Source organism: Girardinichthys multiradiatus, chromosome 8 (genome assembly GCF_021462225.1).
Source record: "Girardinichthys multiradiatus isolate DD_20200921_A chromosome 8, DD_fGirMul_XY1, whole genome shotgun sequence".
In the NCBI taxonomy this organism is placed as follows: Eukaryota; Metazoa; Chordata; class Actinopteri; order Cyprinodontiformes; family Goodeidae; genus Girardinichthys; species Girardinichthys multiradiatus.
The window spans coordinates 39,108,685-39,134,135 of record NC_061801.1 but is presented as its reverse complement, the minus strand read 5'-3'; the positions used below and the strand labels follow the sequence as shown (position 1 = coordinate 39,134,135).

The 25,451-nt window shown below is 40.3% G+C and overlaps 1 protein-coding gene across 2 annotated transcripts in view; it reads right to left on the bottom strand.

The window, feature by feature from the left end:
* Nucleotides 1-1,008: 1,008 nt before the first annotated feature.
* vldlr (very low density lipoprotein receptor) overlaps nucleotides 1,009-25,451 on the bottom strand; it is a 48,040-nt gene continuing 23,597 nt past the window's right edge. Inside the window, exons 6-20 of one of the 2 annotated variants that reach the window (XM_047372544.1) lie at nucleotides 24,726-24,888; nucleotides 24,428-24,550; nucleotides 23,541-23,663; nucleotides 20,986-21,105; nucleotides 19,947-20,072; nucleotides 19,614-19,785; nucleotides 13,733-13,957; nucleotides 13,523-13,641; nucleotides 13,185-13,324; nucleotides 12,819-12,960; nucleotides 11,699-11,848; nucleotides 6,127-6,186; nucleotides 3,191-3,268; nucleotides 2,935-3,104; nucleotides 1,009-1,978 (exon numbers count right to left, since the gene is read on the bottom strand). In XM_047372544.1, the coding sequence (XP_047228500.1) occupies nucleotides 1,943-1,978; nucleotides 2,935-3,104; nucleotides 3,191-3,268; nucleotides 6,127-6,186; nucleotides 11,699-11,848; nucleotides 12,819-12,960; nucleotides 13,185-13,324; nucleotides 13,523-13,641; nucleotides 13,733-13,957; nucleotides 19,614-19,785; nucleotides 19,947-20,072; nucleotides 20,986-21,105; nucleotides 23,541-23,663; nucleotides 24,428-24,550; nucleotides 24,726-24,888 (1,947 nt within the window). In that variant the 3' untranslated portion in view covers nucleotides 1,009-1,942. The remainder of the gene's footprint in view (nucleotides 1,979-2,934; nucleotides 3,105-3,190; nucleotides 3,269-6,126; nucleotides 6,187-11,698; nucleotides 11,849-12,818; nucleotides 12,961-13,184; nucleotides 13,325-13,522; nucleotides 13,642-13,732; nucleotides 13,958-19,613; nucleotides 19,786-19,946; nucleotides 20,073-20,985; nucleotides 21,106-23,540; nucleotides 23,664-24,427; nucleotides 24,551-24,725; nucleotides 24,889-25,451) is intronic. The other variant, XM_047372545.1, reaches the window with a different exon arrangement.

Sequence of the window (25,451 nt, the reverse complement as noted above, 5' to 3'; positions counted from 1 at the left end):
ATATTTCAGGTCTTTTATTGTCTTAATACGGATGATTGTGGCATACAGCTCATGAAAACCCAAAATTCCTATCTCACAAAATTAGCATATTTCATCCGACCAATAAAAGAAAGACCCTTTTAATGATATGCTAATTTTGTGAGATAGGAATTTTGGGTTTTCATGAGCTGTATGCCAAAATCATCCGTATTAAGACAATAAAAGACCTGAAATATTTCAGTTAGTGTGCAATGAATCTAAAATATATGAATGTTAAATTTTCATCATGACATTATGGAAAATAATAAACTTTATCACAATATGCGAATATTTTGAGAAGGACCTGTATTGAGGGGAGGATGGATGGGGCCATGTATCAAGAGATCTTCCCTCAGTAAGGCCATTGAAGATGGGTCGTGGCGGGGTCTTCCAGCACAACCCGAAGCACCCAACCAGGGCAACTAAGGAGAAGCATCTCTAGGTCCTGGAATGGCCTACCCAGTCTCCAGACCTGAACCCAATCGAAAAATCTTTGAAGGGAGCTTGAAATGCAGTATAGCCCAGCGACAGCCCCAAAACCCGAAGCCTCTGGAGAAGATCTGAATGGAGGAGTGGTCCAAAATCCCTGCTGCTGCAGTGTGTGCCAACCTTGTCAAGAACTACAGAAAAGGTCAGATATTTGTAATTGCAAACAAAGGTTTCTGTACCAAATATTAAGTTTTGTTTTTCTGATGCATCAAATACTGACGTCATGAAATAAAATGCTAATTACTTAAAAAAAATAAAAAAAATCACTGATTTTCTGGATTTTTGTTTTAGATTCTGTTACAGTTGAAGAGTACCTTTAATAAAATTAAAGACTTCTTACATGTTTTGCCAGTGGGAAAACCTGCAAAAATCAGTGCATCAAATACTTGTTCTTTAGCCCTCGTGACTGCTGCTTGGATATTTGACTCCTTGCACTCTTAAATTAACCTACACATTTAAAAAATAAAAACTCTAACCTGTAGAAATGAGAAGTCATGCCACTTTTAACACTGATTTAGGTTTAATTCAAAATTACTTTGCGAATCAGATCCTTCACAGATACAGAGCTCTTCATAGTGTTCTCCTTCACTGTACAAGGCTATAAAAAGTTCACAGCAACAGCACACAAACATACAAAATAGTCATTTTTACCAAATTCAACTGTTTTTTCCTCCGTTCTTCTTAAATACTTCTGAACTCCGGTGAGGTACCCAGCCATAGCAAAAAAACCAAAATGGATTCAAGTCAGTGTATACAATCTTATTTACAGAGAGAACATCGATCAAAGTGCATTGAAGAGAGTCCTGATTTACAGTCACGTCTCTGAGGGAGGAAACATATTTACAATGTTTACAAATGTAACCATGGTGATCTCAGCAATAATAATAATAATAATAATGTGCAAGAAGAGAGTGATTAACAGAGGAAACCCTAATATTAGCCATCATAATATAAGAAATATTAACATCTAAGCCAGTCAAGATTCCAAAAATACCCATCCTTTACATGGTCTCCAAACATGTTCCCCGTTAAGACCTGAGCACTTTGATCCTGGTTTAAAATCATATCCAGGAAACAGTTTGATAAAGATGTCCTGTCCTTCAGATTTTCAGTCCAGTCACGAGAAGCAGTCCAATCTGAGGAAAACGTCTCTGACCAGCCAGAAAGAGACTGCGCCAGACTCCGGGAAAAGAAAAGCCCGAAAAAAAATAATACAATAAGTCCAAAACACTTTGGAGTGAACATGGAAAAAAATCATGGAAGTATTCACATAATAAATAACATTTCCTCTTCACCACAGATCAGGACTTAATGCACTTCTGAAGGCATGTGGTTGAACTGTAAGGGCTGCTGCTACGGAAAACTGTTGGCATCGTAACAAGGAGGCGCCATGTGACGGAGCAGGTTTCCGCAAGGAGAACAAGTCCGAACGCAATCAGGATAAATCATCATCTGTGCTCACTATTGAAATCTGTGAACACAAGAGGAGGATGGGAGGACAGGGACAGGCAGAGATAAAATTAATTTACCCATTCTGTATAAAAAAAAAACAAAAGACAAGTCTTCTTGATAGTCCAATAACAAAATATCACTCTATGCAGATGACATTCTTCTTTATGTAGACCATTAGGTAAAAAAACAAAAACTGACTTATGTGCATCAGTCTCAAAAATAGATTCACATGAAGGGTCTTTACAACTAGCTTTTTGAAATTTAAAAGTAAAAACATACCCGAGGATTGAGGTAACAAGAAATTAACCTCTAATGAATAGACCTTAGAAGATGTATTCTAAATGTTCCTCTGGGATAGAGTTGCTTCTAACAAAAAAAGGTTTTTCTCCTTCCACTGCCATCATCTTTGCCAAATTATTTCTATTTTATGAAAAAAAAAGAAAAAATCTAACTACACGGTGGCGGTACTTCTATGTACACCATCGTCTGTAGTAACAACGCTGTTAGGCAGTCCTCAAATAAGACGTTCTGATCATTTTCTGTGCGACTTGCATATTATATAAAAATGTCTTGATCTAGATAGAATATAAAGTATTTCAAGTACAAGTATTAAGCTCTAGCTCAATATTTTATCCCACCCTGTCTTTCATAGAAGTAAAATAAGAACACAGGCGGCTCGGTTCATTCTTGTCTGTTGCAGATGTGAGGATTGGGGAGGTTTGCGTTCTCAGTAGCTCAGCGTTAATCTGTTTAATCTCAGAGACTGGCTCTACTCAAACAATGCAGTAAGGATTAAAAAAGGCCATAAGGTGAAGGATGGAGGAGAGGTTACCAGAGAGGTTTCAGGGTGAACCTCTGCTGAACCAGTTTTATAACCAACAAGCTGCATTTTACTCACAACTAGCTGCCGACTTGTGAGTTTTAGGATTTCTAATGAGATCAAATCCTTTTGTTCTCACTTTAACATCAACTCACCGCTGGGTAGGTGTGGCCCACGTTGGCACCGTGGCGAGTAATATCGATGCTGAGATCTTCTTCTGTGGTTTTCAGGTAGACTGGGTTGTCAAAGTTCATGCTCTTCTGGTTCTTGAGCTGCCAGTTCCTCCACATCAGATAGGCACCCGCTCCAGCCATGGCCAGAAGCACTGTGGTGGCGTGGATGGAGAAACAGTCCGGTAAGAAAGAGGTTTAACCCTCATGTCTGATGTCAGAGAGAAGAGGGTGTACTCACAGACTGGTAGGATGGCCCAGGCAGCAGCAGAGCCTCTGGCCGTGGAGTCCACCTGGATGGACGTGCTCACGTTTGCTTCTGAGAGAGACAAACATGTCAACAAGCTCAAACAACCAAACAAACGTCCATATACTCCAACTCTGAAGTTTAAAATCATGAAAGAAAAGTAATTTGACCAGGGCTCCATGTTTGGAAAGATCAATCATCTGAAATCTTACCAGAAACAGCTGGTAAACCTCAAGAGTTCTCCTGCTTTATTTTAAGCTGCCAGTAATCAGAAGTCTGCCTAAACAGAAGCAGATTTTCTGCATGACATGATTTCTGCAGAAATTACAGGCTGGAAACAGATTTCATCTACAATATCAAGAAGCCAGAACAGCAAAGTGAGAGAATAAAGCAGAAACTTCATGAGCACGAACGCCTCATCTCCTCGTCTTAAAGATGATCACAAAACATCGTGCATCCCTTGTGGCTGTTTGTAGGAGTGAAAAAGTTTCAGGTCCATTTAAAAACCAAGAAAATTACTGTAACACAAGTCCAAACCCAAAGTTTGAGTTCTCTAAAATAAAATAAAAAACCTTAGATTTATTACAACTATACAAACTGCACTAACAGCAATAACATGTTCAGCTTCCCCTGCTGAAACCGGTCCGGGTAAGAACTTTGAGCTCTATATGTTCCAGTGTTTGGAGGACGACATTAATCAGTCCAATCTGCTTCACAGTGGGAGACGCGCCTGAAACGGCTCTGCGGAGAGCAGCAACAAGACTTGAACAAAAGATGAAGAACGGCACATTTAGTTCAGAGGTTTCGCTGCCAACCTGCCTGTTCTGCTGCCAAACACCGAGTCTGAGTTCCTGATCACAATCCGACACGAAACAAATCAAATTCAGACCATGAGCAGAAACAAAGAAAGAAAGAAAAAATGAAAGTCCGCTTAGTCCGTGCATGAAAGTCATTTAACCATTTTAGAAGAAAATTGCAGCTAGAACAAATACTCATCAGGAAGATTAGAAAATTGGACATCCAGAAGGAACTGGGACAGGTTGAATCACCAATGATGTGGCTGCAAACATTTAGGCCTAAACTAGGAAATACCCATCCCCATTTATACAGCTCCATTTTTCTTCCCCAAGTCAAATTTCCCAGATTTCATGGTGACTTTTTGGTACAATTTTAAAACAAATATGAATCTTGTTTTTAAGTTACTCCATTTACTGTAATTTCTAAATAAAGTTAAAAAAGCTCCTTCATGTTGGATAGTTTTTCTCCTCTTGTGAACAGCGATCTTCAAGTCTAGCCACAGGTTCTCAGTTGGTTTGAGGTCTGGACATTGACCAAGTCAAACATTTAAGTGTTTCCCCTTAAACCACTGGAACGTTACTTTAGCAGTACGTTTCGGGTCATTGTCCTGCTGGAAGCTGGACCTCCGTCCTAGTCTTAGATCACAGGCTGGTTTAAAAAGGCCAGAGTTTGTCGGCATCCCCCGTGTCATCACCTGATCATCATCATCATCATCTGCAAGAAGTCTGCACCTCTCAGTTAGAATTAAATTTTAAATGCTTCTGTTTAGATAACCAACAAGGTTAAAGTTAAACCGAGAATATCCACATAAAATTAGTTTATGCAACTGGATCTTTTTTACAGGGATAAAGTCTAGCAATATTGCATTTGTCCAAACATCATGGAAAAGTTTATAAAGTAACAGGGAATTTGATATTGTTGCTCTGGCTTCTGTTGGTGTGAAGAAGCTGGTAGAGAATAATGCAACAAGAACATTGTATGTTTAGGCAATTAAAATCAAAAGGGCCAGTTTAAGGAGCAGGTTTGTTTTTGCAGATCTGCAGGAAAAGCTGGTGTTTGAAGATAGATTCCTTTCAACAGGATTTATCGTTTTGTTACAACAAGGAGCTGGAAGTTTTGTCACAGCGTAATAAAGTCCTTATCCAGAGCCCCTAAATCTCATCATGTGGCTTTTCATTGCAATGATAAATAAAGTGAAAATCCAGGCTATTGGCAATGCATCTCCATGTGTTCAGTCAGAGTCTTACAAACACCAAATACAAAGCGCCTACATTATTAAAACCAGGCTACAGTGAACAATAACTGCATTCATCTTAAAACATGAACACAGAAATTATTCATCTCATGGAAACAAAATGGTTCAAACAGAAATTACTGTTCAGCTCCATTTTTGCACGATAACCAATGTCATTTAGAATCAAGCAAAATCCTCTTTTCTACCACTAGATGGTGGTCCTGAGCTTGTCGACTGGTTCACAGGCAGATTGCTGCTGTAGCCATGTCATAATTCATAACAAATAAGCAGAGAGGTGAATATTAATGTCACATGGACATGTTCTGCCAATGATATCTTGACTGAGGATCTCATGTTTCTGATTAAAGTTCCTGCAAGTAATCCACCTCCCCGACAGCAACAACAGGATTAGGACAGGAAAAAAGAAGCACATTCAGGGAATTTCAGTCAGTCACTCTTCAAGTGTTTCCAGGCTAAAATGATCTGATTATCTAAACTAAACATCTGAGGGTCAACTGCTTTATCCATCTATCTCAGCAGGATTAGAAGATCTGAGCTGAATTAGCAAAAGAAAAGCCGAGCATTTCTGAGAAATTACATTTTTAACGCAAATATGACTCCTCTAAACAAAGCAACTAACCAAGTCCTAAAGCTAAATCATCTGAAACCACTTTAGTGATTTGTTGTGCAAAGAGGCCTGAAGGACATCTGATGAAACAGTAAAAGCAGCAGAAGATCAACTTAAAACAGAAAAGAAGGACTCTAGACAGCACCTAGAAATGATTGAATTAGGAGATTAATTTACAAAACCTTTTGAGTAGAAGAAGTAGAAGTGAAAATCTGGATGTTTGATTTCTGGAGAAAGCCCAACATGAGTAGGCGACAGTAGATGGTTTACCTTTGGTTGGCTGTATTAGAGCTTTCCTACAATCCTCTGAGGGATCTTTGGAGGAAGAGTCTGTCACAAGAAGAGGCACAACAAACTTTAAGAACCAGAAGTCGTCCCATTTTGAAATACAAACCATGCAAACAGGGTTTCTTTGAATATAGACCAGATCTCAGGAGGGTAAACTGGGTAATCCAAGAGATAAAAGAATGATTACGAAGCCAGGTTTGACTGCAGGCGTGTTGCAGGTTTTCATGAAATGGATCATGTTTCTGCTATAAAAGGAACGTGCAACATTTAGGATCTGGAAGGATCCAGCTTAGAACTACTATTTAGCCAAAAAGAAAACAACGACCCTAAGGATGTGCCGACTGAGGTAAACCAGCGTTTAAAAGCATTGCTGCCATCTCCATTTGTGGTTTGAACTTCAGTAATGAGCATGGCGTTCCTTAATGCGACTGTAGCTCCCCTCCCAACTGCTGCTGCAAGCTGTCAGTCAGCTGTGTACACCAAGGAACTTCCCAGGATGTTTCTGCTGGTAAAAAACAGAATCTGCAGTAAAAATACATTAAAATCTCCAGGTGGTAGGACAAAGTCATCTATGAATAAAATAATCTCATTTATGAGACTCCTTTTGAACACAACACCACAAACTGTACTGTGCACCATTTAAAAGTTTTGTCCAATAAGATCCATTCAAACTGACAGCTTTGTCCCACTCAAAATAAAAATATTGGCTGAGGTTATCCATTTTTTAAACGGATCAGTAGGATTGTAAAGGGTTTAACTGAAGCAGAGAAGTAATTTCAGTGGTGTAGTTGTTTTTTTGTGTTGCTTTCGGCTATTAATTCATTTAATTTAACTACTTGAACCTCAGGTGGTCTGTGATCATTTATTAATCAAGGACCAGAGGTGTCGTCACACTGTGTGCATGAGAGAGAAATCTGCTCCACAGCTCGGCAGTTAAAACAGGATTTCAAGTATTTCAAAAGAAACTGCAGAGTTCATTTATTTTGCGACATCGGTCAAAATGTACAAATGGTTATTCCTGGGATTAACACAAAGATGATAAAGAGGCTGCTAAAATGTCTTTTAGAAGAGCAGACCTGGCTGGGTTAAACCCTGGGCTGATCCTGAACTTCCCTTTCTTTCCTCTTTAGCGTTAGAACAAGGTGCTTTCTGAGGAGAAGCTTTGCATTCCTCATCTCTTCTAAAATCCTTGGCTCCGTGATCATTTACAGTCAGGTAGGTCGTTCTGTACAGAACGGAAGTGGAATATAAGAGGCTTTCTTCAAGAAACGTAAATAAACCTGCCTACAGCGTAGCTTTAGACCGTTTATCTGAGGACTAGAGGATTTCAAGTTGGTTTCTCATTGTAAACACTTTCCAACAAACCAGAACACCTAGTGTTTCAGCTTAGGACTCCTCACACAGAAGCAAAAACCCTCTTATCTTGAAAGACAGCCCTACAAAAAGACGTAGTTTATAGCTTTGAGTTGAGCTCTGAATTGAGGAGCGCTTCTGTTCACTTTCTGCGGCTGCAGCTCTGACCAACTCTAATCTTGTGAGACAAAGCTCCACAGTTCTCGTTCGGTCCAGCTGAGGCAGCTTGAAAATGGGCTGGATGTGTCGGGAGGCGCTTGAGCAGAGAGCAACGAGGCTTTTTGGAAACGGCCCAATTAGTCTGCAGGCAGACAAGTATTCAACAAGTGACAGCTGCTCCTTTACTTTACCCCAACCATTGGAGAAACTACAACCAACAGGCCTGTAAACGGGGTCAATAAGAGCATGGAACGCTCAGATGTCCAAACTCAGACGCAAATAAATGACTCAAATACAAGGTTGGGCACATGCCACACAAAAACATCCAGACTTTTCCAGACTTGGCCTTCCAGATTTCTCAGACAAATACATTTTCAAGCATAAAATGCCAAAATTGACCAAATATGGCAAATCTTCCTACAGTGATGATGGTTTAAGTAGAGAAAAACCAGAGACTGGAAGGAAGGTCAGACAGAAGAGGGACACAAACAACTAATTAGTGAGGACCGGACAAAAAAAGGGAAGCAAAGATGAGATTAAAGAGAAGGTTGCAAGGAAGTAAAGGATGTAAGGGGGAGTAGGAAGAAGAAGAAAACTCTGATGAAGGCAGCAATTAAAGACCAGAGTGAATAGAACTGGACATGAAAGGTAAGAAAGACAAGATGAGAAATGGAACAAAGAAGTATGCAAGGAAGGAAGGACATGGAGAAAGGGGACAAAGGAAAGACAAGGGTTAGCACAAAGAAAGGAAGGAAACAAAGGAGCAGAAGGACAAAAAGTGAAGGACACAAGGAAAACAGGAATGACAAAGGGGAAAAGATGGAAGTTTACATGGAAGACAGACAAGGAGGGATTGATGAAAGGACGCAAGAAGAGAACCCTGACAATGTGATAAGGAACAAAATCTGGAAATAATAATTGCCAGAGAGAAAGACAGAAGAAGACCAGGACTTAATAATGTACTTTGTACAGATAAGTCTATAACAAAAAAGTCAATGCAGCCTCCCAGGAGAAGAATCTTAACTGAAGCATGGAGGTGGAAGAATCATGGTTTGGGGATGCTCCCCATCATAGAATCTACCATGAATTCTACCGTGTATCTGGGGTTGCTTGAGGGAAATAAGAGACCATCTATGAGAAAATAAAAAGCTGAAGCCCGACTCGGCCCTGCAAACATGACAATGACCCAAAACATAGCAAATCCAACAATGAATGGCTGAGAATTAAATGGAAAGTCCTGGGCTTAGTCAAAGCCCAGGACTTGAGCTCATTGATCACAGGCTGGACATGCAAGAAACTAGGACAGCAACTAATGATCAGTTTGCCAATTGATTATTTTGTCGACTATTTTTCTATCAATTGATAAATAAATCTGAAAGCAAAAGGTGCTTAGAGATTTTTTACAGAATTTGAACCAGGTGAAGCTAAAGCTATATCCCTTCAGTTCTGGATAGAGCATACTTACAAAGGTTTTTCATCTTAAATACAAAATGTAGATATTTGTGAGGGGTCTTGTTCACAAGTGAGTGGATATCGACAGACGGATCGGCTGCTGCAGTAATGGGGGCGCTGTGCCGGTCCGTTGTGGTGAAGAGAGAGCTGAGTCAAAAAAAAGAAGTGCTCGATTTACCGGTCGGTCTACGTTCCTACCCTCACCTATGGCCATGAACTTTGGGTCATGACTGAAAGAACAAGATCCTGGATACAAGCGGCTGAAATGAGCTTCCTCCGTAGGGTGGCCTGGCTCTCCCTTAGAGATAGGGTGAGGAGCTCGGCCATCCAGGCAGAGGTTTGAGTAGAACCGCTGCTCCTCCACATGGAGAGTAAAACAAAAGCTTATAAAAAACACTTCCAAAAAGGAGCAGTTTGGAAGTCCAGAATGTGTTCAGGAAGCTCAAATTCTGGTCCTGGAGGGCAGGTGTCCTATGTTTAGATTAGAGGGTGACACAGGAGTGGATTTTCTCTCCTGTCCCATCCCACTCCCACAGAAAAATGTCTAGTAAATTGACTCCCACTCCTGTGCCACTCCCATTTTTGTTTTCTTCATTTAGTCTTTTGATAATGTCTTTGTTTGAAGGACCAGTTAGGTCCCTGTTTTTAGCTGTAGTAAAGGCCAGTTAAAGTAAAAAGAATAATGAAGAAATAATAAAATATGAAACAAGGAAACAGACCATGCCTATCTTAGTTGAATAAACAATATGTACCTAGTTGTATTTTACTTATTTATTAAGTGATTGTTTCCTTTGAACAATGAAATCACTTTTATGTTTCAAGTTGCTGAAACGAAAGAAAAATGCACCTAGTAAGAGAACTGTACTTGGTGAACAAAAGTGCAAAAAGGCAAAACCTTCATAATTTAGAAACTGTAGCTCAATGGTTCACAGCCCTGGTCCTCAGGGACCCCTTCTCTGCAAGTTTTAGATGTTTGTCTGCTCCAGAACACCTGATTCAAATTCTGACACGACCTCCTATACAGGCATCAAGAATGGAGGGTCAAACTGGACAAAATTAATACAATAAAATCATTAAATAAATAAATGTTGTGAATGTCCCATAAGTGAAGTAAATGTAACATTAAATGTGCCATTAAATTAAAAGGTACCATTTATGTATTTAATAAATCTCAGTTTTACATTTCCAAGAATCCTAGTTTATTTCCCTCCTATTAGTTAGCTCCCGCTCCCGTCTGCTCCAGTTCATTTTTTATCCTGTACCGTCCCAATCACGTGATCTTTACTGATGCTGTCTCCCGTCCCGTGGGATTCCCATGGGAATCCCGAAAAAATGTCAGCCTCTAGTTTAGATGCATCCCTGCTCCAACACACCTGAATTAAAAGTACTGTGGTTTATTACAGGCAGAGGAGGGTACTCATGGTCCTGCTAATGACCCATTTCATTTAGTTGTGAAGATGCAGAAGCACCTACAATTACAGGCCTCCTCAAGGATATGAGTTTGAGAAGCCCAACTCCAATCCTGGAGAGCTACTTTCCTGCAACCTTTAGATGCATATTCAGGTGCGTTCGAGAAGGGATGCATCTAAAGGTTGCAGGACGGTAGCTCTGGAGGATCGAATGTGACAAAATGACAAAAGTTGACATCTACAAGCCCTAACGCTCTACACACCATCACTAGTTTAAAACTTTGAAGACAGCAGTGAGGCAGATTACAGCAAATAAATAATAATAATAATAATGATAATAATAATAAGAAAGGCCTGTAGAGATTCTCAGCATTTGCTGTGAACACAAAAAAAGCTGGGAAGCCTAAACTGGGCAGTTTTCCCTCACGAGAGCGCCGTCAGGAAGATGTTCTGCGAGTACTGGAGTCTCCGGCTGAAGTCAGAGTCCAATTAGTCGGGTGTGTGTGGCGGACCCAGCTGTCAGGTTTCTTTTCGAAGCCTCTTCGGTTTGAAAGGCTAATCTGTGGGAGCTGGACCAGAGCCACGAGGAAAAACAAAGCTGGCAAACGGCGTCTCTAAGCAACCATTTTTCTAGCAGAAAGGAAAGGGCGACTGTTATCCCCTTCACTCCTAGAAGCAAACAATCCTTAAACTACTTCATCCTGCACCTTTACGGACATGAATTTTAAGTTGTGCATTAAATACACTGGTTCCTCATTCTCTTCTAGCCATTAGAAGCCAAAAAAACAAAACAAATGCAAGTAGTCCACTTTATGTTTAAGAATCGACAGAACTGAACCCAGTGACTTGCAGCAGGTTGAGACCAACATTGATGGAGTCAAACTCAGAAAGTGACCGTTCAGGATGAAACAGATTTCAGCAGTAAAAGAAAGCAGAGCTGCAGAAGAAGCTGTTGATACTTGCTGAAGAAGACATCAAACCACACGGACAGCTGAACAGAAGCAGAGTAATGCAGACAGACAGCTGGAAAGACATACAAACACCAAGGAAACAAGCTGCCGAGGCTCTGCTGGAGCAGCGGACCACTTTGAGTCAAACCATTTAGGTTGTATCCAAGCAAATCAGGAGCAAACAGACCAAAAACCTCCTGCAGCCTACAGAGGCATTCCTGAAGAACTCACCAGGTCTACAGCGCTGGCCGTCAGCAGCCAGCTCCTGGCCTTCAGGACACACGCAGGTATATTTGGGGGAGTGTTTGTTGATTTGTGGAGCAGGTAGACACATGTAGCTGCAACCGTCATTTTCACTTTTCTCTGTGCACCAGTTTGTACCTACAAAAAAAAAAAAACAGAGCTCAGATTAATACAAGGCCTTAAAACAGCAGTTCCTAAAGATTTTATTAAGTATAATTCAAGATCTAGATGAATTGCAGCTTCAGTCTTTCATAAACAAATTAAACACCCACTAGGTTTCCCCATTTTCACCCAGTTAGCTGATGGCATGAAGAAATCTCTAGTTTAACACCACAACCAATCAGTGAGTTGGAAATGATGTCTGGAAGCAATCATTGGTTATTATTATTTATGTTGGAAACTAAAGTTAGGAGAGTGGTCATTGTGGTGTCCCCCAGGGGTCAGTTGTAAGTCACAGCACTGTTTACAATATAGACAAGTTTTTTTTTTACCTCAAATTCATTGACGTTTGTTTGTTAGGGATAATATTCATCTTTTTAGTAGCATTGTTTATTGTTTGAGGAAACGAACAAGGAAAAGCTCAGTCGGACCTTCAGCGAGCAGTGCCGACACCACTCTGTCGTTCCACGATGGTGGATTGACCTACTGTGTGCTACTAGAACAGCACCTACCCTGTTCTCATCTGAACCCCTCTACTGCACCTCCGCCTATGCCTGCGCTCCATTTCCACAGCATCACCCCTATCCGACCAGACTAGAGGTCTTCTTTCCAAGTAGCTTCCATATCATCTGCAGTATTACATCCTCATTTAAAGTCACTGTAGATAAAAGCGTCTGCCAAATGCATGAACATGAATGCATATCTTCACCTGAACATGTGGATGGACTCACAAAATAAGGCTTTAAAGTTCAAAATTAAACCTCAAACTAAAGAGAACATTTTCTCAAATCAGAAGGTCAATCAGAAACATGGAACTTGTGTTTGTATTGAAGAAACCGTTCCTGTTGACGTCCCTTAGCCCCTGCATGCAGGTCATTTGTGTTTTTCTAGTCTGTTTGGCTAAAAACAACCTCATGGTCTCAAGAGAACCCAGCCATTAAACTCTTACCAGACAGCTGGATCAGCTCATGGTACATAATGATGTCCTGAGGGTCATTCAGATTGCTGGCAAGCGTTATTACGTCAGAACCGGAGAACTTGTTGGCGCCGTAGATCGCTTTGTTTTCACCGTCTGTCCAGAAGACTCTATCCTGCAGACAGAACAAAAACCTAAATTGAGTTAAATTAAAAAACATTTAACTGCTAACTTTTCTAAATAATAAAGTCTCCATAAATGCTTGAATTTAATATTTCTATACATTTAATGAAAAATCCAAAACAGCTTGCAAAGTTTCTCCAAGTCAAACACTCGGATCAGGATTGAGTCAGTACACAATCACATGGTCGGTCCTAAACACCTGAAGACAGAACAAACCTCAAAAACTGTGAGAGCAAAGGGATGAGCCAGGTAGTCTGCAGACTGCAGCACTCTGTTCCTGTTGTCCCCGTTCAGGTCAACGCTACAGAGCATGTGCAACTTCGAGTCGACCCAGTACAGCCGGCCTTTGATCAGATCTGGAACGAAGAGGTTGAGCATGAAAAAAGGCGGGAGGGCAAACTTGGTGTTATTTTTACAATGTAAAGAAATAATAAGTTTCAACATAAAATATAAAAATCTGATCAAATAGATTTAAATTTTGGCCCTTTTGCCTACAGATTAGCTTACGGTGTCAACATAACTTATGAACACCTCGTTAATGCTCGCATTCCTACCCAGCGTGATCCCATTTGGCCACTGGATGTCAGTTGCCACCAGAACCTGTCGGTCCGCTCCATTCATACCAGACTTTTCAATCTTAGCCGGCTCTCCCCAGTCAGACCAGTACATAAACCTGGGGGACCAACACAAACAGAACCGTCCATACAGCTGATCAAACCAGCGCACCCTGTCCATCTAAATAAAAAAAAATTTTTTCAACCCACCCAGACAAAGGATCCACAGCAATGGAGGCAGGTTCTCTGAGGCCTCTATTGAACAGAACTTTCCGCTTGGTTCCATTAAAGTTTGCCACAGAAATGGTTTTGGTGCCCAGATCGGACCAGTACAAGCTCTTATAGATCCAGTCCACCGCGATTCCCAGAGGAGTTTGGACGTTGTCCATCACTTTCTTGTGGATACCAACGTCCCCTCGCTTGTCCAGGACGGTACTGAGGAGAAAAAACATTGGAACTCAAAGGAAAAAGTAGCCGTGCAAATTTACTGCAAAAAAACCAAAAAACATTTAAATGGTTTAAAAGTAGGCCTGCAGCCAAATTTTGATTCAGCTGTCCACTATTTTTTCGAATCATCGGATAACAAAAAGGTGCTTAATATCAGAATTTTTGCACAGCTAAAAAAGGTACACCACTTGAGTTCTGGATGGAGCATATTTATAGACGAAGGTTTTTCATCTTGAATGAAAAATGGATATATTTTTTGGTAAAAGATTAGCCTAATTACTGCTCCGAGTGGATTGTTCATTCAGCAAGTGGCACGTTTTAGAGTCTGTATATTCCAGTTAATCTTTTGATTTCTAAATTAGTTGACGTTTATTTCAATAATTAATTGTTTCAGCCCCATTTAAAATGTATAAAAGTAAAAAATAAAAAAAAGTGTTCAGTTCGGTGAACTAAATGGGTAAAATAGTACCTCAATTTCAAAAGGCTTTACAAAACAAATTGTGTTTGTGCATTAATTAAACAGTGGGCCGAAATTGAAACCCTGAGGAACGCCACAAGGAAATGTCCTGTAAATCTGCATCTTTTAACAGAAAACAAATTGGCAACAAATTGTTACATGACTTCCGCCTCTCTGCCTGCTCAGACGCTTTTCTCCTAAGCTCCTTGCTTGCATGCATTCTTTTACTCCTAACTTTTATCTCTTAGCCAAAATTATGGAAATATTGGACTAAAACTACTTCTTACCAGCGACTCCCAAGGATTATTATTTTTTTTTTTGAAAGGATTTTGATGTTTTTATAATTGAACTCGAAAGAAGTACAAGTTGATGTCAGCTAATCAGCACAAAATGCCTCCCTTCACCACAGAGGACTTTAACAAACTTTTACAGAAATTGTCTGTTTTGGAGATGAAAATCCATGGACTAGAAGTGAATGTGGAGGTGAATATGAGGTACAACGATGATTCAACTCTGCCTGTGATCCCAAACAGTGACAGCCAGCTCAACAACTCAGCCGGAAATCAGAAAACTGAGAATAAACCTACCGGCAGACCCCCCTGGCATGTTTTAGGGGCATGCCCCAAAAAAAAAAAAAAAGCAAAAGTTAAAAAAAAAAAAAAAAAAAAAAATCAAGGTGGACGACTCACTGGAAGATCTCAGCAATTAAATAAATTAGAATGGCCAGAATTACAGAGAAATGCCCCCGTTTCCCCTGGGAAAAGGAGACTTCGACAGCGAGCTGCTGTCACAACAACTGATAGGAGTGAGACAGCTGGAAATGATGGAGTTCTCCTCCAGAACAGATTTGCTTCACTACAGAATGAAAACCAGGAAAATGATCCATCTTCTGAGAACAATAAAAGGTTTGAGAACAACCTTCACTCTAAACAGTTTTCTCCTAAGCTGCCAGATAAAAAGCGCCCCAACGGACCAAGAACCTTAATAGTGGGCAACACAGCTGTGGATGGGATTAAAAACTTCTGCAACAAGAAAAACACAGAAGTTATGATTGGGACCAGTAACGTGGTGTCCGATATCTCAGAATATTCTTACAATCACAGAAAAGCGCCCGTCTCTAGAAAACCTTATTATACACTTTGGAGCCATGGATGACGTGGCTAAGAAAAAATCAGAAGGACTGAAGGAGGATTTCACTCATCTTCTGAATATTGTTGGAGGTCTCAATATCAAGGTGTTTCTCAGCAGATCCTTTGCACCGATTTTCTGTGGAGATGAGATTTTTTCGAGACTTCTGATGATTAATAAATGGTTGAAAAAAACATCTGCTACTACATCTGTGAACTTCGACAACTTTAATATTTTTTGGGAAAAAGGACAACTCTTCAAGCAAGATGGTTTCTGCTTGAACAAGCCAGGAGCCAGACGTCTCACATCTAATCTCTTCTATTTCAGTAAATAATCCGCCAGCAGCTTCGACCTTCAGCAGAGAACATGGAGTATCAACAACAATGATAACACTGCCTCCAACAGCTCCAGCAGAAACAATCAACCAGTTGGCTGAGAAAGAGAGGTCATCACAAAAGGAAATCCACAGGAGAAGTGGACCCCCCCCCATTATACCCCCATCCCCCCAAACCCAGACCGACACCCCCGTTAAACCCCCCTCACCCCAGACCGCACAGAGCTCTCCCATATCCCCACTGAGTCCACTTTTTGCTTTACTGGATTCTGATAACATGAAAGGAGCTCTTAAAATCGGGACCCAAATGGTTTTGACATCTTCTCCATTCAACACCCCCCGTGGCCAAGGCCCTGCGACTGGACCATCATCTTCCAAATGCCGCAGACCTCCACCACCTCCTAATCTATCTCCTCCTAATCAGAAAATTCAAATCACTTCTCTGTGATACAGTCTGGGCCCCAGTGGTAACTATCAGAAATGAGCATGTCCAGGAAAAACTTGGGCCCCTAATAGGAGATAGTTGTAAAATCTCTGTGATTATACGTGACAGAAAGACCAAAGCCAAAAGGATAAGAGACAGTAATAAACAATCAACAAAAGCCATAAACTGTCAGGTACAACCACTCACAGAGTTAATATCAGCAACTAAGTCATATAAACTGGCTTTATTGAACATTAGATCTCTGTCAGGAAAATCATTTTTAATCAATGACTTCATTACTGACCAGGATCTTGATGTTCTGTTTTTAACAGAAACATGGTTACATGAATTTAATGAAGCTCCCATTCTGATAGAGGCGACGCCTCCGAACTACAATTTTCTTTGTGAGAGCAGACAACAAAGAAAAGGTGGAGGGGCCACTTTGTTTAAAGATTTATTAGAGGGTAAAAAAGTATTTCTGGGCAAATTTGACTCTTTTGAATATTTGGCTCTCCGGGTAAAGAGCCCGGTCCGAACCATGTTCTTGAATATTTACAGGCCTCCTAAGTCCAAAACAAACTTTATCAGTGATTTTAATTAGCTTTTATCTGCGATATGTGTTGATTATGACTGTTTAATTATTGTGGGAGACTTCAACATTCACATGGACAATCCTGAAGACAGAAGTCCAATAGATCTATGTGACACTCTTAGAAATGTTGGTTTGACTCAACATGTTAAACAGCAAACGCACAAACAGGGACATATTTTGGACTTGATCATCACTAAGGGTCTAAACATTTCCAAGGTGTCTGTAACTGATGTTTCTCTATCTGACCACTTTTCTATTATTTTTGAAAGCATCATCTGCAATGACTCAGTTTGCCAAAGAGACATGATAAGAAAACGCATCTTTAAGGACGATGCTGCTGAAACCTTTAAGCAGATTTACTCTTCTACCTCCACTTTGCCCTGTAACACTGTAGATGAGCTGGTAGATAACTTTCATTCTAAAATCTCAGACATCATTGATTCAATTGCTCCAATTAAAGTGAAAGTCGTTTCTGGGAAGAAAATGTCTCCATGGAGAAGTGCTCCACCAGTCAGAAGTAAAAAAAAGGAGTGTCGAAAAGCTGAACGCAGGTGGAGAAAGACTGGACTCCAGGTTCACTATATTATCTATAAAGAGAGACTATACAGATATAACCTACAACTGAAAAATGCAAAGGAATCCTTCTTTTCTGAGATCAGTAAAAACATTAACAATGCTGGTGCATTATTTGCCACGGTTGACAGGTTAACAAACCCTCCTGTAACTGAAGCATCTGAACTCCACTCTACCAGGACCTGCAATGAATTTGCTAACTTCTTTACTGAAAAAACCCAAAAGATCAGAGAGGCAGTCAGCACATCCACATCAACTCCAGGACCAATGTTGTCTCCAACTAGAACTGAGTTTGACACAATTTCCCAATTTCACCAAATAAACTACAAAATCTTAGAAGAAATCGTACAGCAACTAAGCTCTTCTTCCTGCTGTCTCGATGTTTTACCCACAGCTTTCCTTCAGGAAGCTTTGCCTGTAATAACATCTGATTTAACACAAATAATAAACACGTCCCTTTTGTCAGGTGTTTTCCTCCAGGCCCTGAAAACAGCAATTATCAAACCTCTATTGAAAAAGAGCAACTTGGACAAGCTGCTACTACAGAACAACAGGCCTATATCAAACCTCCTCTTCATCAGTAAGATTATTGAAAAAGCTGTGTTTCAACAGTTAAACAACTTCCTAACAACGACCAACCGCTTCGGTGTCTTCCAGTCAGGCTTCCTGCTTACTACAGTACAGAGACTGCTCTTGTCAAGGTGTTCAATGACATCCGTATAAATGCAGACTGTGGAAGAACCACAGTGCTGGTATTATTGGACCTTATTGCAGCATTCGACACGGTTGATCACTCCATTTTATTAGAGCGCCTGGAAAACTGGGTCGGCCTTTCTGGTACAGCACTCAACTGGTTTAAATCCTACTTGAAGGACAAGGACTTTTTTGTGTCAGTAGGTAACTTTACATCAGAGACACAAAAATCACATGTGGCATTCCCCAAGGGTCCATCTTAGGGCCCCTTCTATTCAATATCTACATGCTCCACCTAACTCAGATTTTAATAAACAACAACATAAGTTATCATAACTGTGCAGACGACACACAGCTATACGTTACAATGTCATCAGATGATTATGAACCCATTCAAGTGCTGGATAAATGCTTAGAAGAAATCAATGCATGGATGGGCCAGAATTTTCTTCAGCTGAATCAAAACAAAACTGAAGTAATAATCTTTGGACCAAAGAAAGAGCATTTAAAAGTTAGCACACAGCTTCAGTTAATACAGCTAGAAACCACCAGTCAGGCTGGAAACCTGGGTGTGGTGATGGACTCAGACCTGAACCTTCAGAGGAACATAAAGACAGTAACAAGGTTGACCTTCTATCACCTAAAGAACATCTCCAGGATTAAAGGACTAATGTCTGAGCAGGACCTTGAAAAACTAACTCATGCGTTCATATTTAGTAGAATTGATTACTGCAACGGTGTCTTCACAGGTCTGCCTAAAAAGTGGATCAGACAGCTGCAGTTGATCCAGAACGCTGCTGCCCGCGTCCTCACTAGAACTAAGAAAGTGGAGCACAACGGCCCGGTTCTAAAGTCCCTACACTGGTTCCCTGTAGCTCAGAGAATAGAGTTTAAAATACTTCTGTTAGTCTATAAATCACTGAATGTAATGTATTTTGGTGCTAAGCCAGACTTGTCAGTGTATCAACCACCCAGACCTCTCAGGTCTTCTGGCTCAAATATACTCTGCAGAACCAGAACCAGAACCAAACATGGAGAAGCAGCTTTTAGTTCTTATGCTCCACTAATCTGGAATAAACTCCCAGAAAACTGTAAAAGCACCGAAACCCTAAGTTGCTTTAAATCAAGATTAAAAACCTATTTGTTTAGAGTGGCCTTTGACTATGCCATCTAAACATAAGTTAAGTTTTCATTCCAATTTTCCTTTCATTTTCTTATCCATCATTCTATTCTCTTTATACCTCTTGTCTGATTTTCTGTATCATTGTAATATTTTTCCTCATTTACAGCACCTTGTTGCTGAAAAGCGCTGTATAAATAAACTTGACTTTTGTCACCACTTCTCTAGTACCACAATGACAGGGAAAGAAGTTAAAAGCTACAACAACTTAGAAAGATTTGGTGGTTCCAAACTTCAAATACAGAGCTTGCAGTGTAACTCACCTGTATATGGCCCTTTGACCCAGATCGGCCCAGAAGATGGTCTGCTGGTTAAAGTCAGCATCCAGTGCCACAGCGTTTCTCTGCTGTTCCACAATCTGAGTATACTCCTTTCTCTCCAGACTCAGACGACGAATATCACGACGGTTGGTGAAGATCAGACACGGTTCCTTACCTGAAAATGGGACAGAGTTTATAAAAACCAGGAAAGGTGAAAATATCCTTAGTGGGCTCTTTAAGCAACAACGTCTGTAAACCAGCAGCAGCATCTATGAAGGATTAAAAGGTTCAGAACTACAACCCCCAGAGCAGGCAAGTTATAGTTCAGATGCTCACCAACAGCCTTGCAGACGCCAGTAGCCGGATCCATCTGGTAGCCGTTGTGGCATTCACACTTGTAGCCTCCCTTCAGATTGATGCAGATCTGACTGCAAATGCCAGGGTTCAGACACTCATTGACGTCTGCATGGAGAGACAGAAAGGAATCACTAGGAGGAACCGAAAAGCACAACAAGCGGCACCACAAATACCCTAAAATCTTCTCAGGATTTCTGATGCACAAGATATGAAATTGGAAGTGACACAAAATGCTAATTTAAACCTCTGATAGCAGTTGGGATTTTGGGATCATACAGTTGCACCCAGCTGTTCATAACAGAACCAGAAGTAAATATTCCAAAGTAGCATTTGGGAGTAAATTAGGTGCCTCTGAGCAACTGGTGGCGTTGTACAAGAAGCAATTTCACACTTTTACAGATATCCTGAACATCATTTGAAGCCAAGGCTGGCTCAGTGTCAGAAATGTGTCGGATCAGTGCCTCCTAGAAAAGGACCTGTAGGAGTTCTGTTTTAAAGCACAGCTGATCGACATTCAACGCTGAACATCTCAGTCCACAATAACAGGCACCGACCCTGAGCTACATCCTGCTGTGCGTCTGAAACCTCCACGGATCAACGCTCTCTGAAAACAAGCGAGAAGGAAAATCTGTGCATTGTGAAGCTTTTCATAAAAAATAAAAATGAAAAAACTGCAAGAAATCTGAAACAGAAATAATTATGCTCCGATTAATCAGCAAGTCATCAAAATGGAAAATTTTCCCTTTCACTGGCAAATCGAGTGGGAAAGAAAAAAAAAACAAAATCATTGATTTCATCAAAAACAAAAAAGTTTAGGAAAACCTCCCATTAAGTTAAAAGCAATAAAGAAAAGGTTGAAACAAAGAAAACATGTCAAACTTTTTTCCAGCCCAATTTCTTCTCTGCAGCACAGGAAAAAATCAGACTTAAATTTCTTCCATTTTCACTCTCCGCTTGTCAGCTCTGGAGATGATACAAATGTTCACTTTGTTCTTGAGGAGGAAATTAAATGGACTACCTCCACAGGTCTTGTGGTCAATGAGCTGGAGTCCAGGTGTGCAGTCGCATTCGAACCCGATCACCATGTCTTTGCAGATATGAGAGCAGCCACCATTGTTCAGGAGACACTCGTTTAGATCTGCAGCACAAGAACAAACATCATGGGTGATGGAAGAAATTCATCTATTTATTTGAAAGGGGGCAGTGCAATTTAATAAAACACATAATTCATGAATTAAAATAGCCAGAATTAGCCAAAAGGCTGATCATCTGTAGTCCCCTGGCCATGGTGTTAAAAAAAGAAAAGAAAATACAAGCAGTTTGTCGCAGACAATTCATAAGGACGTGAGATTGGACTAAAATCCTGACACACAGACAACATAACATTACTGCTAAGAAAATAGTGACGACACAAATACAGCACAGACATAAGTTCTCTCAGTGCTGATAAGTGTATTAATTGACAAGCCATTTTTTTTCAAACGTTTAGTGAAAGCCTTCCATGTTAATTGTCTGATTTCATCTGGTAGTGAGTTTCATTCCCAGGAACGTCTTACAGACCAGGCGGACTAAAGGTGCTCTTCCTCAGAGGGATAACCGTCTCCTCTTACAGAGCCTCTGGTCACACTTTGTCATTTCTCCAATATACTGAGAGGAGCTGGGGATAAATTATTACCTCATAAATCTGAAAATTTGTGAAGGTCAGTCCAGTTTAGAAAGCCATACCCATTTAATATATCACTATGATGGTAGCGTCTTGGTTTAATCCATAACCTTAATGGCTTGCATTTACAATATTTGACTGGTTTTATTGTACCATTAGAGGCCTGCGACTAAAATCATAGAGTGTAAAAAGATTATTGCCGTATTAGTGGACATTTCATTCTTGTTACTATTTTACATATCCTGTGGACATGAGTTTTAAAAGGAAAAGTACCAGTAAATCAATAGACCCAGATATTTATACTGGTTTAACCTGCAACCCATATACATCAGCACCATGGGAGCTTCTGTTGGTTTTACTAAAAAACATGCCGACCGTTTAGGAGACTCAGCTGTAGACAGCACTCTTTTTGTGAAAGGATTCATTGCTTTGGTGAGTTTGGCTGCAACATTGTCTTTGGAATGGCTACAAGCAAATAAATCCATCTTCTGCATGTGAGAAACATTCTACTTCAGGGGGAAAAACAGAAAGCAAATCATTAATATAAGACTAAATAAAAGGGGACCTATAATTGCTCCCTGAGGAACACCTGTTGACAATTCGATCGACTCAGATTTGTAGTTAATTGAAACACACCGGGAACGATTGTTTAAATAGGATTAGTCAATATCACTGCAAGAACTGAATGATTTACTGTATCAAACACTTTTCTAAGGTCCAGAAATTGAGATGCTTTTATTTTCTCTACAAACCAGCAGTCAAACGTTTGGCCCGAAAGCCAAACTGCATGGGGTGTAAAGGAACTGTTGTCTAAATAACGGACAGTTTGTTCACCGATCCAGTTTTGAGCAATTATTGAAATGATTGGAAAAATACTTAGCAGGTAATTGTTTAAAGACGTTTAATCAGGAGATTTGAATACTGGAGTAACTATAGCAAACTTTCAAGCTTCTGGGAAGCGCCTGGTTGAAACAAAGGTTTTTAACGAAGGAAATGGCGCTAGCAAGCACTGAACCCAGGTCTTTGTGCATGCTTGTGTCCATTCCAAAAACATCTTTAGCCTTAGAGGGTTTAAGCACGTTTATAATATTTAGAACATTTAATTATTAAACACAGGCATGCATTACAAACAAGGCGAGTTAGCCATTAGTGGTTCACACAGTGTTCTCGTTTTTTGGAAAACAACAAGTTGAAAATATCAGGCGGCATTTTTTTCCCCCTTTGTAAAACATATTTCGTTCCGTAACTTAATACTAATGATAGTGATGCTTTTACCAGTGTGAAGCAACAGGTTGGGGTGGGGCAGCAGTGCGTTACTCTGTACAGCCCGGGCAAACTCTGGCCACTTCAGCCGGCATCCTAAAACTAAGCAGTAGGAAGGCTTGTGTTTCCTTTGTCTGCTAGAAAGGGTCACATATGGGGATTTTCTGGTTGTACTCAGCAGAGGTTAAAACTTCCAGCAGCTCATTGTTTTGGTCAGGTGAGTGAAGAGGCATCTCTGGTATTGCAGCGCTGCTGCTGGAAGCAGTGCGACAAACGCTTGTATCGATTTAGATGCAAATGAGTATTTTTGAGCAATTCATCTTTTTAGTATTGATTACTTCCAAATATTTGTTATTTTGACAACCCTAATTCCAACAAATCAAATTATTAATAAATGAAAACAGACAACAGCTGCTCCACTTCTCCAGCATTTCTCTTATGCTTTTCTGTGATAAGTGAACCATTTAATTTAGGTCCAATGCAGTCATTTTAAAAACCACCCAGGGAATCTGAAGTTCATCTCATCCTTTCAGCGAGCATAAAAAGTGCATGAAAGCACTATAGAAGATTAGTTCGTCCTATATGCAGCTCGCCCCAGATGTGCATTCTTTGAGTTATTCAACAAGATTTAGTCATCTTTAACTTACTACACTCCTTGATTGGCTCATCGCTCCAATCTGGACAGTCTCTGGCCTTGTTGCACACTTTGCTCATCTCGATGCACTCCCCGCTACGACATTTGAACTTCTCTGGCCCGTTACACTGCGTCGCTGCAGAAACAAAGTAAATGCATATGGATTTCAACTCTACTTTATCAAATACAATACAGATCGTCATAGCCAATGACTAGAATGATAAAAAAGAAATTTGTTCTATGTAGCGATAAGTGGTGTGCATTTTTTCCCTCCTATTGAACCTGCTGACAGTTTTGATGAGTTTAATTTCACTGCCTAAACCAAGGCCTCCAGACTCAAGAAGGCACTTAACTAGAACCTGTCTGACAACATGAAGTAGGCTAAAAGACCTCAGAGCTACCCATCATGGTCTGATTTAAAATTCAGGAACAGATGAGAAACATTCATCGGTCTGGAAGGAGTTACAAAGCTGTTTCTAAAGCGCTGGGACTCCAAAGAACCAGAATGAGAACCATCATCTACACATGGAGGAAACATGGAAGAGTGGAGACCCTTCAAGAGAGGCTGACCTGTCAAAATTACTCAAAGCATCAATGACTCATCTAGGAGGTCCCAGAAGAAACCAGAACAAAAACTAAAGCTCTGCAGGCCTCACTGTCCAAATTAAAATCAGAGGTCATAATTCAACAATACTGGGAGAGTTCCAAGGTCAGAACCACTGCTGGTTCAGTTTTATACCAGATGTCATTACATCTGGTATAAAACCAATAGAATTTCAGTTAAGGAACCCTTTTCCACAGCATTGTCCACCAATCCCAATGAGTGGTGTTTTTAACCATACAAAATAAATTCATTTCAATACAAAAAATCTGAACCAGATTAAAGTTTCCAGCACTCACAGTTTTTGCAGTTTACTTCATCCGAACCGTCGGGGCAGTCTCTGATGCCGTTACACTGTCTGCTTCCCAGGATGCAGCTTCCATCGTCACATTTAAACTGATCCGGCCCACAACTACGTACAGCTGCCACAAATACAAACAAGTTCAACTTTACTTCATGCGAATTCTTCTAAAAACTACATTTCTTCGTGAAACTATTTCCTCCCTGCCACAAGTACAAAAACATTAAAACAATCTTCAGTCCACAGCTGGAACTAGCAAGTGCTTCTGCAGGTGAAGAATGGACGCTGTAACGTACGACAGTTGGACTCGTCGCTGCCATCCTTGCAGTCAGGGTCACCGTCACACCTCCACTTCTTGTGAATGCATTCTCCCGAGCCACACTGCATCTCACTGGGCGAGCACTTGGCCGGCGGCGTTGGATGGCGGCCGCAATGAGACGGAGCCTCATCCGACTGGTCCTACAAACGGAGCAGATTGGTAGCCATTTATTTTTAATTGCAAATATCGGATCTTTTTTGGTTTTGCAAAACTCCCAGGATCCAATAAGAATCCCATTTGTGATTAAATCTATAGATGTGCATTAATGAAAGTACTGCAGTTGCATATTTTTGTGGAGAAAAAGCTCTCTACAAGTACTCCAGTGTTCTGGATTGTTGTTGGGCCATTTGAACCTTTTAAAAAACAGTTTTATACAATTCTTTACTGTTGGAACTTGGAAAAACTGCAGCTTTTAAAATCAAACATATACAGGTCCTTCTCAAAATATTAGCATATTGTGATAAAGTTCATTATTTTCCATAATGTTATGATGAAAATTTAACATTCATATATTTTAGATTCATTGCACACTAACTGAAATATTTCAGGTCTTTTATTGTCTTAATACGGATGATTTTGGCATACAGCTCATGAAAACCCAAAATTCCTATCTCACAAAATTAGCATATCATTAAAAGGGTCTCTAAACGAGCTATGAACCTAATCATCTGAATCAACGAGTTAACTCTAAACACCTGCAAAA